Source organism: Panulirus ornatus, chromosome 57 (assembly GCF_036320965.1).
Source record: "Panulirus ornatus isolate Po-2019 chromosome 57, ASM3632096v1, whole genome shotgun sequence".
NCBI lineage: Eukaryota > Metazoa > Arthropoda > Malacostraca > Decapoda > Palinuridae > Panulirus > Panulirus ornatus.
Genome location: NC_092280.1, coordinates 28,414,085 through 28,432,952, shown reverse-complemented (window position 1 = coordinate 28,432,952; position 18,868 = coordinate 28,414,085). Strand labels below are relative to the sequence as shown.

The 18,868-nt window shown below is 35.4% G+C and overlaps 2 protein-coding genes and 1 long non-coding RNA gene across 3 annotated transcripts in view; 2 read left to right on the top strand and 1 right to left on the bottom strand.

Moving 5' to 3' along the window:
• The window catches only part of LOC139766349 (uncharacterized), a 31,746-nt gene extending 27,149 nt beyond the window's left edge, over window positions 1–4,597 (top strand). Inside the window, exon 18 of the mRNA XM_071694871.1 lies at window positions 263–4,597. Coding sequence (XP_071550972.1) covers window positions 263–537 — 275 coding nt within the window. The 3' untranslated portion in view covers window positions 538–4,597. The remainder of the gene's footprint in view (window positions 1–262) is intronic.
• A 525-nt stretch (window positions 4,598–5,122) lies between these two features.
• On the bottom strand, window positions 5,123–11,769 carry LOC139766360 (uncharacterized). The gene is made up of 2 exons (XR_011716861.1): window positions 11,559–11,769; window positions 5,123–9,666 (listed from the first exon to the last, which is right to left on the bottom strand). It is a non-coding gene; the product is annotated as an uncharacterized lncRNA (long non-coding RNA).
• A 394-nt stretch (window positions 11,770–12,163) lies between these two features.
• On the top strand, window positions 12,164–16,867 carry LOC139766356 (beta-1,3-galactosyltransferase 6-like). Its single transcript, XM_071694887.1, has 2 exons — window positions 12,164–12,242; window positions 13,763–16,867. The coding sequence occupies exon 2, from the start codon at window positions 13,764–13,766 to the stop codon at window positions 14,808–14,810; it is 1,047 nt and encodes a 348-aa protein (XP_071550988.1). The 5' UTR covers window positions 12,164–12,242; window position 13,763; the 3' UTR covers window positions 14,811–16,867.
• The last annotated feature ends 2,001 nt before the right edge of the window (window positions 16,868–18,868 follow it).

Here is an 18,868-nt window from a genome sequence, read left to right as displayed (position 1 = left end):
TTCTTAAGTGCTTGTCATGAGCAGTTACTGCTACATTGTCTTTTCGAGATTCTTGATGAACTTGGCTTTTTTCCTGAAAGTGTTTTACTTTCTTATAAATTCACTGTACAAAACATTGGAAGACGTAAGATTTACTTGAATTCATTTAGGTCTTGAACAAAATTTGTTTTTTTGTGAGAATGCTAGAGCTGTCCTGCTCTAGAATGGAAATTGCCACGGTGCTAAAAAGATTTCAGTTCATTATTTTATTTACTTCTTGCAGAGTTGTCTGTACCTCTTGGTGGTAAAGCTGGTTGGCCTGCTCAGATTATTGGGCAGTCTACTTTGTTGGTTAACAAGAATCCTACAGCTAACTTTCTGCCCAGTAATAATCGAGCTTCACTGTCACCTGGGCAAAGAAGTTCATTTGTACGTGATGGAGATGCAGGAAACGCACACATTCAGAAAGAAGACCGTAATATCAGCCAAAAGATTGATGACCTTAGGGTTTGGCTGGAAAAGGCTCAGACAACTTCTGATGCTATTCCTGATAAGTAATGGTGGAATACAGATATATACATGCAATATTTTTGCATTTTTCATTTGTTCTAAGAATGAAATGTTTACTGTCTTCCACATTATGCCATACATTAAACAGAAATTTTCTAGCATTCTTGCTGGAATTCAATTATTTTTTGTACTTGATTGCTGTTTCCCATGTTAGTGAGGTAGCGCCAAGTAGAGTAATTTAGGTAGACACTGCTTTTATTGTTTTATTGACTTTTGTTTCAAGACAGCAATGAAGATTTATGGGAGGTTTCTTATCTTTATTTTTAATGTATAAATTTCATTTGCTCTTGCTGAATTCTCAAATAGGTACCTCTTTTAGAGATATGAGTGTGTCTGATTATTTTGTATATGAAACACTGCATTATTTCATGAAACTATGATGGTTGAAACATCTAGAATTCAGTCATGAGGAAATTACAGAATTTACCTTGAAGTTCTTTACATTTTGATCATTTTAGAAAAGACTTTTATATAATACTTTATATCAAGATACTCCCTCTTAAGATGTGACCAGTCTTCAAAAGAAACTTGTTTGTAATTGTGTCTGCTTTTGGATTGCATTTTGTTAAATAATCTGAGCCATGTTCTCACCTTACAAGTCTAGTCAGTTATGAACCTTACATCTTAAGATTTAATTTTGACTTGAGTGGCAGTTTTAACTGATACTATCAATATCATTTGTCTTGTTGAATTCTTATGATGGTCTCTTCAGCATTATGTAATGCTTGAAATGATGACCAGATTATTTTTCATTGTCAGAATTTCCAGTTCTGCATGACCTCCATGATATTATTTTTGTACAGCCCCAGGACCCTATTTATGATGCTTCTATAGCATCAAGGCTATACCCCAAATAGGAGCAAGGAAATTATGGACTCCTCTGGAATGAGAAGTTCCCCAGTGAAACTGTACTCCATGTCCATTGACAGTGATACAGCCTTGCCAAAGGTGACTTCTTACTCACAGCGTAACCATTTGTAGGTAAAGTCCTCTAACACCACACCATGATGTGACGATGAAACAGTACTTATGATAAGCATACCTGAATATTTAATATTCACATGGGTTACTTCTACATCTGTAACTAGCACTTAAGTGAAATGATGGCAGAAAAATTTTTTATGTTTACAATACAATATCTCATTAAAATAAGGCCCTTTCATGCCATTGAGTCTATGCAGCATTTCCATTGTTGATGGATTGAGTTCTGTAGTGCTTTTTAAGAAGGCATTTGTGCAGCTTTTACTCGAGGTATAGTCTAAACAAAAAGGAACGATGTAGCTAAGACCACATCTGCTGCCAGCATTTTCATTCTTATGTCTTATAGTTCTTGAATAACTGTGAATAAAATCATGTAAGTATTTCTTAAGTTTTATGTAAAAAAAGGAATAGTTGTCTGTTTAATGATGTCAATACATATATCCTGTAAAAATGAATACCGTCCAGTCATGCCTTGAAGATGTTTCTTTTATATTTTCATATAATATATAGATCTGAGATTAGGTATATAATACCTTTGTAACTGAACCATCCATTTAGGCTTTCAGAAAAATGTCTTTCTATATGCCATATTTTTATATGAAACACAGGTGGTATATTCAGTACAGGTACTCTTTTCACAAATGTGCTACATAGCAAAAGATTTGGTCATGTTCATAGCACTTCATATAACATGATAGTTTGAGTAGTGAAAAAATGTAGAGAAATTGCATTTCTTTCATGGTTTAGATTGGTTACCGTTTCACATTTCAAAACAGCATTTCTTTTAGCAGGGATAGGTTACTCCCTCATGTATTTTTTTTTTTTTTTTTTTTTTTTTATACTTTGTCGCTGTCTCCCGCGTTTGCGAGGTAGCGGAAGGAAACAGACGAAAGAAATGGCCCAACCCCCCCCATACACATGTACATACACACGTCCACACACACAAATATACATACCTACACAGCTTTCCATGGTTTACCCCGGACGCTTCACATGCCTTGATTCAATCCACTGACAGCACGTCAACCCCTGTATACCACATCGCTCCAATTCACTCTATTCCTTGCCCTCCTTTCACCCTCCTGCATGTTCATGCCCCGATCACACAAAATCTTTTTCACTCCATCTTTCCACCTCCAATTTGGTCTCCCTCTTCTCCTCGTTCCCTCCACCTCCGACACATATATCCTCTTGGTCAATCTTTCCTCACTCATTCTCTCCATGTGCCCAAACCATTTTAAAACACCCTCTTCTGCTCTCTCAACCACGCTCTTTTTATTTCCACACATCTCTCTTACCCTTACGTTACTTACTCGATCAAACCACCTCACACCACACATTGTCCTCAAACATCTCATTTCCAGCACATCCATCCTCCTGCGCACAACTCTATCCATAGCCCACGCCTCGCAAACATACAACATTGTTGGAACTACTATTCCTTCAAACATACCCATTTTTGCTTTCCGGGATAATGTTCTCGACTTCCACACATTTTTCAAGGCTCCCAAAATTTTCGCCCCCTCCCCCACCCTATGATCCACTTCCGCTTCCATGGTTCCATCCGCTGACAGATCCACTCCCAGATATCTAAAACACTTCACTTCCTCCAGTTTTTCACCATTCAAACTCACCTCCCAATTGACTTGACCCTCAACCCTACTGTACCTAATAACCTTGCTCTTATTCACATTTACTCTTAACTTTCTTCTTCCACACACTTTACCAAACTCCGTCACCAGCTTCTGCAGTTTCTCACATGAATCCGCCACCAGCGCTGTATCATCAGCGAACAACAACTGACTCACTTCCCAAGCTCTCTCATCCCCAACAGACTTCATACTTGTATACAATGATCATGTATACAATGATCAAATCATAATTTCTTTCTTTCTTTCATACTATGCGTCATTTCCCGCGTCAGCTAGGTAGCGTTAAGAACAGATGACTGGGCCTCTGAGGAAACATCCTCACCCAGCCCCCTTCTCTGTTCTTACCTTTGGAAAAAGAAAAGAGGGGAGGATTTCCAGCCCCTCGCTCCCTTCCCTTTTAGTCGCCTTCTACGACACGCAGGGAATACGTGGGAAGTATTCTTTCTCCCTCCGCAAGAAATGTGTAACGAGCATTCACTTAATTTTGTTAAATAGATTGGGTCAATGTTTTCCTATAGAATATATTGTAGGAATTTTAAACTGCATCAAACTTGATGAAGAGTTTCTGTAATCCATCACCTTTCAATATTTATAGGTAGAAAAATAAGTATTTTAATGGTACACAAGCAGATTATGCTTGGTAAAAATTTACAGCAAGAGAACATTTCTTAAATACTGTTATTTAGTCTGTAAGATTTTCTTTGCTGATTTTTAAATGTTTCGACTAAATATTGAGAGATGTGATATTACAGAGCATAAATTAATCACCAACTTGGAATATCTCTAATGATCAGTATAGTACTAGAAAATATCAAGGAATTTAATGCATTATCCTATATTAATCTCAAGCAATGTGTAAAGACTTTATAATTCATAATTTCAGTCAGATGTAATTTTGATCCTGGAATTTCTTTTTCAATGTTTGTCGTAAATAAATTATTTTATGGTATGTATTACAGAATTATTTTTTAATTACAAAATAGCTGCTTAATATTTTATTGTATTTTTGTTCACCTTTTATCAAGTGCACTTTTGTATTGGTTTCGTATAATAATAACTAAAGTATTCTTTTCCAACGAAATATTGCTTCAATGTCACGAATATTCTCCATTTTGTATTTCTTGTGTATTATAGGTAAGATGTTTCTATGTGTTGAATAATATCAGTGCTAACTGACTGTTAGGTACTTAGCACAGATAAAATATTCATGATTAGTAGAATCAATACAGCTCAACCAAATTAATGATGTTAAAAGAGTAGATTCTTTAGATACCTCAAAAAACTAATTTTTATGTAAAAAGAATTATCTGCTTAGTGCCATAATGTATGTATTATGTAAAGTAGCCTATACAGTTATTGTTAAATATATAATGTAGATATTTTTGTAAATGTTTAAATAAAATTATTTAATTCTATATGTATGGTGTTTAATCATCGTGTTTCCGAATGTTGATTTAGCAAATATTTGTACAGTTATCATTCCTTTGAACATAAAAAACTTTTTTACAAGGAACTTGATTTGCCGAGAACCGAGCTTTCAATTAATTTTTGCTTTGACCTTGCATGTTGATATGAATTACTGTTTGCTTACAAGGAAAATGGGGGTGAGATCAAGAAAATTTTGACACAAATATCTGTGACTGACAGATGAGCAATTATCTCTCCCTGCAAACAAAGAGACAGTATTGCGAGTCTCCTTGTGCCTGGAGGCAGTGATGTGGATCCCCAGGAAATAAAGTTTTGTATCCTGTAGGTAAGCAAACATTACAACATCCATCAGTTCTGTACTTTTCAAGAAAAAGTTTTCATGTAAGTGTAGTGCAAAAATGCAAGCACACAAAGTAAGCTTAGATAATCTTTAGTTACTATGAGTGCATGTCAAGCATGACATACTGTTAGAACATCAGAATATGCATACAATGGATGAATAAATCTAGACATTAATTTTAATGAATATATTGGTTTACATTATATTCAACAAGAGTATGATCAAACACACAAACTCAGAGATTACTGCTGTTAAAATATAACTCCAAGGAATCCTTCCTCTGGGGATCCTGCAGCTTTAAGGCTGTATCACAATCCCTGTCAGGGAAAAGCTGTACTACTGGTGAGGAGGTCTTCAATGAGATTGTAATCCAATTATAGAACCTCACAGCATGTGACTTTTCAGTCACAGCATGCCCTCAAACAGGTAGGGTCTGATAATGGCACTCGAAGAGATCACTGTGCAAATTAATGCAATCCATGCGACAAGGTTAACATCAGTGTCACAATATTGATGAATACACCGTACTTTCAGACCTGTTAGTGCAAGATTTTTACTCATTCATGAGAGAATAAAACCTGAGCCATGAGTTAAAGAGCAAGAAATGGAGGAGATTATTTGGCATGTAGAATTCTATCAGTGTACACATAAATTATTGAAACAACCTGATTCTCACACTTTTTAATATAAAACTAATCAAAATTGCTAGTAATTTATACCATCATATTTGTTTACCAGATATAATGGTATTGCATCCTTGCAAATCTAAGCAAAGAATAACAGGACAATAGTTTTAATCTGACACTGTGTAGTATCTTACGTGGTTTAATGGGGGAAACGGAAGCCGCACACAAACTAGCTCAGGTGGTTTATTTCTGACATTCTCATACCACCAGCCTAATACATTATGAGTATACAGGCCTAAACATATCATAACTTTGGTAAGAATAATATAACTAATAATGTATAGATATTAATCAATAAAGGCAGTGTATAAATATACATATATATAACACTGCATATTTTCAAAGAAATCATGGTTGCCACAAAGTTTAAATAAACATAACTTACAGTTTTACATACGGCATGGAAAAAAAAGACCACAACAAGAAATATAACTTCCTAAATTGTTTTGAAAGGCCTCTTTTTTCAAAATTCAGATAATTAGAGGTCTAAATCCTAACTCTGCTTGATGTCCCAGGAATATTCCTTCCATCAAGTTTACAGGAGTTCTACTTGTACTCTGTGCATGATCAGTGACACACATATCACTAATACATTCAGTTGACACCATGAGTGGAGCAGAAGAACACCATCTTTGACCTCATCATCTTGACAATCGTCTGCAACTGTTTATCATCATGTTCTGCTGCTACACTCATCTGATCATGTGTATGAATGATGTGATCTACATAAACATATCTTACTGAGTTACCACATTTCACTAAATGTGTCAAATCCACTTACTTTACCAATAACACCTATAATCCATTTTGCATGTACAGTACCATAACCTTTACCCATATTCCTAACTCTCACCCTATCATTTACCTTGAACACTCTTTCATTGGAACTCTCATCATGATACATCTTTTGTAGAGCTCGTTTCCTTTCTACACCCATAAACAGACTTGGCTTAATTAAACTTAATCTTGTTCTTAACCGTCTCTTCATTATCAACTCCGAAGGATGAAGGAGTACATCCTGTCACACTATGTGGTGTGGTTCTGTATCTGAGTAAGAAATTTGCTAGTCCGTGTTTCACTGATTTTCCAACAGTTCCTTCAATTACCTGCTTGGAAAGTGCTTCCTTTACAATTCTAACTGATTTCTCAGCTGTACCATTAGAGGCAGGATGATAAGAGTGGGGTCAGTACGTTTCACCAATGAGTCTCATAAAGTTTTTAAACTCTAATGTTTGAAATGGAGGACCACTGTCAGATACTGCCTCCTCTGGTATTCCAAGTTAAGCAAAATTTACATTTTATTTATCAATGGTGCTACCTGCATTAGTACGATGCATATGCTTAACATCAATCCACTCTGAATGACTGTCAATTAATACCAAAAATTTGTCTTCCCTTGTCACAAAAGTCAATGTGCACTCTTCGAAAGGGATGGGTAGGCCATTTCCAAGTTTTCAAAGCTAAGCTGGGTGCCATACTCCTAACATTCTGACAAACAGAGCACTCACGTACCATCATTTATATTTCACCATCCAGTTTAGGCCACCATACAAAACTTCTGGCCAATGCTTTCAGAGAACATATACCTAGATGTGCAAAATGCAGTTCCTTCAAAATTTGCCCTCTAAAACACTGGAATTAACACTCATACTCCATAACACATCCCTACCCTACAAATAATTCACATCTCCTTAAATGGTATGGCTGAACGTCTAAGGATGGACAAATCCCTGGCCATCCATTTAGCGTACACTCTAAGACTCTTCCAAAGAAAATGTCTTTACTAGTTTCATGAACAACCATTGTGGAGGTGACTCGAAAATCTTCTGCTACCATGGTTGCAGCATAAACCCTAGGTTCTACTCTAACACTTGATCCAATACATGGTAACCTGGACAAAGCATCGGCACTGAAATGATCCTCTGAACGTCTGTACTGTATCTCATAGTCATATGCAGATATCACACCCCATCTCTGCCCCCTGGCTGCAGCAAGTGTAGGAGCAGGTGATTTAGGACCCAAAATTGCCAAGAGGCTTTGTGATCACTTACTACGAAAAATTTCCTACCATATGAACACCGGTGAAATTTCTTTACTCCAAATATGATAGACAAAGCCTCTTTCTCTATTTGTGCATATTTTTTTTTAGCTCATTCTGTGCTCGTAGCTATCTGACATACCTTTTAAAAAGTTAAATCAGAGGCGTTCCTTAACCCAATCTGTATTTCTTCATCATTCTGACCTATCACACACCTGTCTCTTAGAGCTCGGTCCAAGAACTGTCCAAAATAACAATGAATGGATAACTTGTTCAAAGCAACTATATAATCACTTACTGATTCATCTTTCCCTCTATCTTTTATGCCAAATTTGGAACTTTCAGCAACCTTAAGAGGAGAAGGATCAAGATGGGTCTTCAGAGTCTTGGTAGTCTGAACCAGTGTAGCGCCCCCTTGGGCTTGGCCGGAGCAAGCTAACTGACCAGAGTAAAATAAACATTAGTTCCTACCTTTGCCAAAAAGATTGCTTTCCTTTTCTCTTCAAGAGTCCTCTTCTTCTGAGCATCACCTCCGTCATCCATTGATTCGTCGCCAGAAGAAGAGGTCCATTTTCTTGCAATAGGATGTGAACTCCATCTGCATCACACTCCCCACTTGTCCATGTATCCATTGACGCCAGCCATTGTTGCACTATTCACTATAGTTCTCTAAATTCAGAGAAACTTTCTCTTCAGTAGTCGCTATTCTCTCTTCAGTGAAGTCACCAACACCTTGTATATCCTATCCTCGTCGCCAGTGTCATGTCTTTTTCAAGTGATTTGATGGGAGAGAGGGAAGCCATATTCAAAATACAGCCCAGATGGTTTATGTCATTCTCGTACCACCGGCCTAATACATTATGATCACACAGGCCTAAACATATAACTTTGGTAAGAATATCATAATCAGTAATCTATATATATAAATCAATAAAGGCAGTATATGGACACATATAACACACTATAACTCAGGTGTTGGAAAGATTTTACGGGAGATAGGCACAGTATTAACTGTATAGTGTAGTCAAACATTTACTTAAGCAAGATTGTTAATGTCATCATAAATATTCAGGAAACCTAATCCAATCTCTGTACTTTATATACAAATAATAATGAATGGAATGTATAGATTATGCTAGTTTATGAACATATATCTGTTATCTGTTACATATGCATCACGATGAAAAAATGCACTCAGTATACATATATAATCAAAGGTGTGTACGAGAGGTTATTTTCATGATACAAAACTTCACTCTTTGATCAGACATTCTATATATATGTACACCTAGACTCCCCCTAACAACAAATATTTACAGCAAAGATATAATCTACGTGACTACACTTATAAACAACGTCTTCACTTTTTGTGTTGTGATTTAACAAAGAAGTAGCCATATAAATGACTATGGCACTTCTTCATTTACACATGGGATTTTGTCTTGTTTCAAAACAATCACTCACTCATCTAGACATAGCACTTGCAGTAACATCACCTTTGTTGTCTTCTGATATGAACATTAGTTAACTACTCCGCTGGAAATAATACTCCGTTTACAAGTAACATGGAATCTTCTGATTTAAATGACTTGTAACTAGTCACCATTCACCTTTCATTTATGCTATATCATGTGCTTTAAACACAGAAATGACCCACATAGCCAGAAATAACACTGTAACAGTTACACCTGGTATGTCGTCTTTTGATTCAAGTAGAACTGCCACCCAGACACCCCAAGTGTCACAATATAGAGGCAGGCAGCAATGAGGCAATTGAGAGCAACAGTTCTAAAGCCTCGATGGACATTTGACAAGTATTGGCCATTACTGTCATAACGTTCCTCAAGTGGAAGGTCCTCTAAAAAGGCTGGAGATTCACTATAGAAGAACACGCCCATGATAAGCAGCTGTACCAGTCCCCAGGCACTGATTAGCAGCATACACAGCGAGAACTTGTAGCCGCAGAAAGCCATTACCTTCCACGATCTTCACCTGAAAAGAACGTAGTTCTCCTATGAATGAAACATTATACTTCCTAATAATTTCCTATGATTATGGTTTACTAATAATTTTCTATGACATACTGTCAAATAATTTCAGATAACCTGTATAAAAAGTCTACATGTATCAACTGTGAATGGCTTTCAATCACCTATTTATAACTACTGGAAGTTGCAGTGTATTTGAGTCTAAATACAAACCCATCCTAGCTATGTGTGAGGAAATCATTAATTTTCATGAATTCTATTGTGTGGTTTTCAGCTCTTCTGCATAACCTTGCAGACCACATAGATAAAGCTGCCCAAAGTGAAATGATCCTTTACTTTTATTTTTTTGTGTCCTTATCTTTGTTCAAGCAATGAGTCAGATTGTCTTTTAGATCTGTTAGTGACTTTGGGAATATATGAAGTAAATGAATAAATTTAATGAGTCTTTATCATAACAGATGACTGTCATTTGAATATATTTTATAACATATTCCTCCTCTTTGTAGACAAGGTACATCTGATTTTACAGTCTGCTTTTTTGACTGTGTACTGTTGTTCTTGGCATGAATGGGTGATGTATAGGAATCCACATACGGCCAATGACTATTCGAATACCCATTGTTGTCTCTGGCTACTTCTTGGTGGAACGGAGTCCTGTATCAGCAGTTCATGTAAACTTACTATATATATTACTAAACAGAACAATGTTTATTTCTTTCCAAGTCAGTGAACTTCATATACACACTGGTAATGTGTATACTGCTGTTTCTGGACTACATTTGGGACATCAAGGACTGGAATTTTGTTATTGACAATAGGATCTTAGGATACTATGTTTCTTATGTCACGCACAAAAATTGTGAATGTTACACCAAAGGAGGAGGAAATGGTTGTTGACATAACCATTTTAGGCATCAGTGTTGAGTAACGTTACATTTGTTTATTTACTGTGCTTTCTGATTTACAACATCATATGTTTCAACTCATTTTATTTGCCAATTTATGGTGACGTTCAAAACGCAAAAATTACAGCTTTAAAAAGCTTAAGTGCATTCTATTTTGATGACAAGGCTACTTACTTTATGCCATACCTTTTCACAAATTTCATTTAACGCAAGTAATACATACGTTTAACGCAAGTAATACATACATTTAACGCAAGTAATACATACATTTAACGCAAGTAACACACATACTAACAAAAAAATTCCGACGTTAATAACTAAATGATTTATAACTTGAAGGTTGCAGTGAGTCGTTGCTCAATCCTTTGAATATCATTCATATCTTTTCTGTCATGTATGTGGGAAAACAATACAAATCTTAAATACTTGCTAAATGGCCACAGTAATCTGTTCTTGGTCTGTTACAAGCACAGGTCATGGATAACATGGTGGAGAAGTGCTTGTATCTCTAGCAATGGAGAAAAATCGAACACGAGAATCCTGGAATCTACACAAATATATATATATATATACAAATATTATTTTCTTCAGCATCCTGATACGCAATTTCTTCCATTCACTGTGTTTCATGGTGTAATATTAGTTAAGATATCCTCAGAACAGAGTATAGACCTCACTCTATATATGTTCTGCACCACAGCTGATCACGAGCTAGGACCAAGTATGTACACTTAAGTCATTTTTACCCATTCTTTACACTGATAACTTTCGATACCTCATCTACCCACAACCAAATCCAGGTCATGATGATTATTTAAGAGCAAGGACTCACCCCGACCTCATTAGAGATATTAAGGCTTGTATGTAAATGAGAAACAATATCCTTCCAGGTAACTGGAAATACCTAGGTTTTGGGGAAATAATTTTTGTCTTATTCGTTGTCCTCCCGAATAGTACCCTTATTAAGACTAGAATCATATGTATATCTTACCACAATGACCGTAGTGTGTTGTTTATGCTGGATGTATGTGTAAGGCAACAAGGAATCACCGTCACTGGCAGCAGCAGACGACAGACTGACTGCACCGCTGATCAATAACTTTCCCGCCGGACACACAAGTGAGGGTGCGTCTTCCATATTGTTATATTGAGAAAATTCCAGACGTCTGTGTAGTTATGGGTCTTAGATACTTCCTCTAAATATCATGAATTATTCATATGACATTAGTTTTCCTCTTAAGACATTCTCATTTGCGCAATTATATCGTGTGAAACAAGGGAGTCTGCCTGTCATTATTACTAATAAATCTTATTTCTTCCTTTTTAATTTTCAGTACAGTAGATTCAATAGTGTTATATCTAGAATTAGAAATAACGAGTTTAATAAAATTATGCTACATATGATTAATTCAAAGACGTCTTTGACTGAACATTTTAGATTAAACTTGAGTCACATAATCTACAAAATACTATTTAAGTTTTAAATATACTTCATATTTCAAAAAAATTTTCATGCGTTATTTTCTATATTTCAAAAAAATAAGATGAAATTCATATATACTGGAAAGTCAAGGGAAATCAACTTTTGATATCTCAATGTCATGAAGGGTATATAAGTTCCTTCACCATCAAAACAATCATCGGGACGACCAACCAAGCCAAAGCTTTAGGTTAAGTAAGTTATGTCTCGCATTTCTGAAGAATTTAGGATTCACAAAGTCGATGTAATGGAATTCATGCTACTTCTTTGTGGCTGAAGATATATTGATGAGTTCGATAAATGTATATTATTTGAATAGGGCTAACCCATACGAGCAGAAGTGATACCAGCTTCCCAGAGGACAGCCGCTACACAGGACAGTTACCCATATAAGATAATGTTTAAAGAGGACAGTCTAGGCTGCTGAGAGGTGTCATCCACTTATGGCATCAGCATTTCTTCTAGTTCTTCATGATAGCTCAGTTCTAGTCCAGTCACGCCCCAAGCTCTGTAGTTATGAATAATGTTTACACCAGAACTTATTGAACCTCATCTGAGATAAAGTCTGTGTTCTTACTTAATACTGTAGTAAGGGGTAAACAGTTCTATAAGTTAGATTATTTGTGGCTTAGTGCATATTTTAAGATATCTAATATTGAAATTTGTTCATGAACTCTGGTAACATGTCGCTTGTAATTCAAAAAGCTGCTTTGATTCGTAATCATAATTGACTCAACAACCAACCACTTGCCTCCGTGTAATCCCTCCCCAGATTCACTTATATATTAATAGGATATATATTAATAGGATAGATAAAAATGCTCCAAATCATGCAGGTGGTGCTAAACTGATTCTTTATCATTTACATTATCAGACAATGCAAAGTTGTAGGCATGATGATTATTTTAAAAAACCTTATTTGAAACCAAATGTATGTTGTTTATTGAGGTTTGATTAATTGACTAGCAGGTCCACTTACAGAAGCATTTTAGTAGAAAAGGGCTGAGTGTTCTCTAATTGATTAAGTTTTATGTAGTCAGTTGTGTTACTACATTAGTAAGTGAGAGTTATGATGCAGTGAGAGGTATGATGCTTAGCAACAGTGTTTAGGAAAGAGTCTACATGAGTCACTGTATACTGAATATTGGAAGTAGCATTCTGCTATCACTTCTGGTAGATAAATGGCATAGTTTCTTTGTTTTCATTGCAAATCTCTATTGTATTTACTCAGTTTGGATATCTGGTGATTGTTTACTAACTGCTGTCCTGTTGTGTAAAGTTTTGCTGTTGGTCTTCATTTGTGAAAGATGTAGAAATAAATTGATATTTAAAATAGGGAGAATTTTAAGTAAGTTACTTTGGTGTGAATGTTACAAATGACAGACTATATTGATTAGATTAGGTTTATGATGTTCTCATATTCCTTGGCAGGTTTGTTGTTATATTGAAATTTTGTGTTACCGGACTCTGCCTGCCGGAGGTAATTCTATGAGTGAAAAGTTAACTTTGGTGAGGTTGTATCATCGTCAGTGGACTAAAAGGACTACAATCTTATCAAGGAACTTCTCACTCCAAAGGAGTCTCTCAGTTCCTCTCTACTGACTGTACTGCAGCCTTGAAGCTGCAGAAACCATTAAATTACATAATGGGGCCCTGAGGTTATATGACTTAAAAGATTATTGAAATATTTACTTACTGTGTATGTCTTTGTCAAGGATGATGCGGCGTGCTGCTGGGTTACCCTTCTGCAGGAGGCCACTTCGCAATGCCATGTACATTTTGTCCTGTGTGGGAGCATTTATACTCGGTAGTTTGATGACTTTGATGTCTGTTGATCCAATGAGATGTGATATTCATCAGTGTACTGAGAAGATCAAACGTATAGATGTAGAAGATACAAATAGTTGGCTTGGAATGTGGGGTCGAAACAATAAGAGCCCAGAAAAAAGTGTTTTTCTTGTCATTGTCTTGTTAAGTGCTCCAGCTAACATAGAGCAGAGAAATGTGATTAGACAGACATGGCTTAGCGAAGAAAAACCAGATACTCTTCACTTCTTTGTCCTTGGTACAGGCAGCTTGAGTGAGGACTTGAACACAACCATCCAATCTGAACAAAAAAGGTTTGGAGATATGATGTTGTTGAATAATGTAATTGACTCCTACCAAGCTTTGACCAAAAAGCTTTTGGCATCATTTGTGTATATACATTTCAATGTTAAGTTTCGATTTTTAATGAAATGTGATGATGATACATATGTTCAATTGTCACAACTTCATAGGGAACTCAAGAGTGTGCCATATAAACAACGTCTGTATTGGGGATTCTTTGATGGACGTTCAACACCTAAGAAACGTGGTCCTTGGAAAGAGGAAGACTGGGTTTTGTGTGACCGATATTTACCTTATGCATTAGGTGGTGGATATGTTCTCTCTTCTGATATTGTTACATTTGTTGCCACAAACTCAAAGTACTTAAAACTTTACAAAAATGAAGATGTATCTCTTGGAACGTGGTTGGCTCCTTTGGACGTACATCGAGTGCATGACACTAGGTTCGATACAGAGTACAAGTCCCGGGGCTGTAATAATGAACATCTGGTGTCACACAAGCAGAGTACTTTACATATGCATGAAAAATTCGGCAACTTGAAGGCCACTGGTCTCCTCTGTAGAGAACAATTCCAGGTTCTCAAGTCCTATAAATACAACTGGAATGTTCCTCCTTCACAGTGCTGTATTAGAAATGATTCTTCACTGCCATAGACTTATGTCACAAGTACTTTTTGGGTCACTCTGTTATTATCTGTAACTTGTACGGTAATTTGTTGGAAGTTGTTCATGGAGTCACTCAATCTACATGAAAGTTATTTAATAATATCATGTATGTATTATCCTCATATTCAGTGAAAGAATATCATGTGCACTTCATTGAGAATGAAAAAGATGGGGAAGTAGATTAGGATTATGAAATTATTAGTGTAAGAAATATGTTTATAGCTTGTATGCTACTGTTTCCTCGAAAGCTCTACAACTTTACATTGTTGATAAAACCCAGCCTTCATCATTTACAGATAAGAATACTTCAGAATATTTTTGAGAAGTAAAGTGTGTTGTAACTTGTACTATGCTTGTTGGGGGATGTCATCATGGATGAAGAAAACAAAAGGTGCTTCAGTTTGTTAGGCTGAGATCATTTTATACTGTAATTTGATATTTTCACTTAAAAGGAAAAGTGCTTTAATTCTTATGGTATTTTCAAAAGGGCACAGCAATCTACTGCTGATGAAAACCATGTCGATGTTGGTTCGTACACCATGAAATGTGTGATATCTGCAGCTTGAAATGTCACAGAAGTTACTCTTCCTTACATGATCATGAATTTGAGTTGAAGTGTAATGAGGTAGGTCATATATACAGACATTCTTTTCTTATTTTGTTAATAATTTGTAGATAGCTTTGTCAAATGCAGTTGATTATGTAAATGATGGATGTGATATACTTATAAAAGAGATACATAATTCTTACTGTTTTAATTAAGAGGATAGAATAGTTATCTAATTTGGATGTTGCTCTGAGATCTGCATTATATTATATTTCATATGCAGGTGCCATATGTAGTTAGATTCATATGTGTGATGCAAGCAGTTATAGGCTATATAGGCCTATAGATTGCTAATTTTAGGCTTTAATGTAATCCCAGATATTTTTATCTGATATAGAAATTTTTTAGATTATACCAGAGAGAAGAATTTACCTCTAAATGACAATGGATTTGAATTGGGTTGTCTAATATGTTCATTCATATCTTCATCATTGACATGAATTGTTTGCAGTGTTTCTATTAATGTCTACATATCCATTTGCATCATGGAAGCTATACTATAGGTGTTCCATATCTCTGGGCATTTACTCTTTTCACATTCTAGTGATTAAAGCTAACAAAAATGCTCACGTAAATGCCATAGATATTCAGTGATGTTTTTGGCGTCACTTAAGAGAAACACTTGCCTCTATTTTCATCTTTATTTGTGCTTAAGAAACAAGAGGCATATAGTTATTTGAGGTATGTTTGAAATGTTCTGCAATACTCAAAGCACATTTTATTTGACAATCAAGGGGTTCCATGTACCTTCCAGATTCTGGTGTAAATATTATTCCATTTTTTATTCCTGAGCAAAACTTTATGAAATGCCTAACAGCAATCTGAGGAGATAGGAAGAATTGCATTTTTTTCTGAAAAAACAAGAAGAGAATATATTGAATATAGACATTCCAGACCATTGCTCCTGTAATTAGTACAGTTCTCTAGGTTGGCATGGAACTCAGTATGACCAGAAGGTATTGGTAGATTTTTGTTCCTTTTTTTAATAAGAGTATCTCTCTAGTAGTTCTGGATCTACTTAAGAGGACATTGTTTCTGTATGCTTATAACCATCTTCCTGCAAAGTTGTATTTGTTATCTGTAGAAGATCTGATGTAGAGTTGATAACTCAGATGTATAGCACAGGTATAGTGTTACTTTTTATTGTCACTCGAAGCATTTGTCTTCTTTCTCACTTTAGTTATATGTGATGAATGTGTTGAATGCATACTGATTTTTTGAAAGTTACCTTTATTCAAGGCACATTCATTTCAACTGTAAAGGAGCTGCATGTAAATTCCAGATTTCAGAAGGAAACTTTCACTTTTATTTTTCCAAGCAAGGCTTAGATGAAAAATGTCTTGGAATTCCAGAAATAGAGGCAAAAATCATATTTTTTAATGAAAAGGATATTAGAAGGAGCTGTGAGAAGGAATAAAGTTTCCTGAATGGAAGAAAAGTAGCTCTCACTGATTGGTAAACCTAATCATAAACTTGTCTGTGATTTAGAAGGTTTGAAAATGTCAGAAAGAAGCAAATTGTTTTGATTAATTTCTGTCATCACTAAACAGACTTCTAGTCTTGTGCAATCATGTTTAGTTCACATGACTGTTTGATTGCACACCTTAACTCAGGTTGAATACTTAAGTCAGTAGACATTTATTTATCAAAGTGGCTCAGATTGCACAAATACTCGTTGTCCTGCTACTGAATAACTTTAAAAACTTTTCATGTCAGTGGTGCTAAGCTGTACTGTTTAAAAAATCCTCATGATATTGTAAGTAATGTTTGTACCAATATAATGGGAGATCATTCATTTAACTTGTTCATGACACTGCATGCCAAACTAGAAATCTGGCAAAAGTTGGGTGTAGAAAATACATAAACCTTTACAACATTATAGCTTTACTCAAAAATATCATAGAGCTTCTGAGACTATTTATAGCAAATTATTCACCGAAGACTTTGGTAGTGCATTTATGTGTACGTGTAGAATATTTTTTAAATTTTTGATTTTTAAGTTTTAATGCTTTGTAATGTGGTAAACTTTGAGAGTTTTCTAAGGAACAATACCACATTTAACAAGAAGGGCATTTTTGATTTTGTTTGTCACTTTTGTCATAGTGATAATGTAAGATAGATTTAAACCAGATCTGAAGTACAGGCAGGTCTGTTGCCTAATTTTCAGGCCTTAGTCTATCCTACTTATGAAAATTGTTAAGGAATTATTCATCTTTGTCACCATATTTAACTCATCTGGCTGAGCTGTTGCCATGATTCACTATCTTTGGATCATCCTTTAACTTTCATATTCTCATTATCCATCATTTTGACATATGGAATTTGGCTTGAAAGTGAAATAGGGTCATTTCCCAGAGAATGTTATTTTCTTTTTTCTTTTTTTTACCTAGTGGGCGAGTTATTGGTTAGGTTAATCAGTTTCCTGTAGTCAATAGTTTAGGTGGTTTAGTAGTTGTAGTGACCTATTGTTTGACATCAGCTTTTTGGCTTGTCAAAAACTGCTAGGCAGATTAACTTTTATATTGGTGTAATTTTGGTTTGAGGAAGTTTCTTTGACATTTCTCATATGAGATACCAATAAAGATTAAAAACATATGTGGCAGTCATCTGGACATCTGCCAATAACTCTACTTGTCGTGTTATTTGTTATAAAGATGGAACTACAGCTCGGTTTTCCCAGACCGTAGGAATATCATTAAAGAGGTGGTTACATAAAACCACCATTTCTTTGTGCCATTTGCTATGTTCATGATTGGTATAGTTCCTGAAATTTTCCAATTATATTTTTATACCTAATCCCTTTCTATTTTTAAGTGAACCAACACTGAATGCCAATTCATTTGTGATAAGTTGATTTTTGTCAATTTTTTATGATTCTTGTTAAGAATTGTATTATTTTATACTGTATAGTGTGTTGGCTTTATTGTATGCAGCTGTTTGCAACAGCTATTGCCAACTCATTTTCTCATGAATATTTTTTGAAACTGCACAGTCTTGTGGAAACTGTTTTGCTGTTACAGAAATCATAATAGTCTGATGTCTTTGTTTAATGCACCTTCAGACATGAAATAGCCTTCAGTCACATATAAATGAAATCTTATGTTCTGCCATTACAAAAGAGTAGGAAGGACTCTTTGATGTTGCTTGCATGGTAACTGAAGAACAACACAAGATAGAAACTTCATACATCATAAGTACCCCTGATGAATGCGACAAACTTATTAGATTTTGCACATTATTGTTTATGAATAAAGAAATCCGATTTTATTTTCATGTGGCATACAATGCAAGTGCCTCTTGTTAAATATTGATTTATGTAAAGAGGGAATCTTTTATAGGATGAAACTTTGTAGTATTTTGAGATGGAATCTGCTAAAGCCCTCCTCCAGTGTTTCATTAGAAATAATCTGTAATGTTAGGGATATGACCAGACTTGGTA

What these genes read in the sequence shown, in the direction of transcription:
- LOC139766356 (XM_071694887.1), top strand. Translation starts at nt 13,764, where the DNA reads ATGATGCGGCGTGCTGCTGGGTTACCCTTCTGCAGGAGGCCACTTCGC.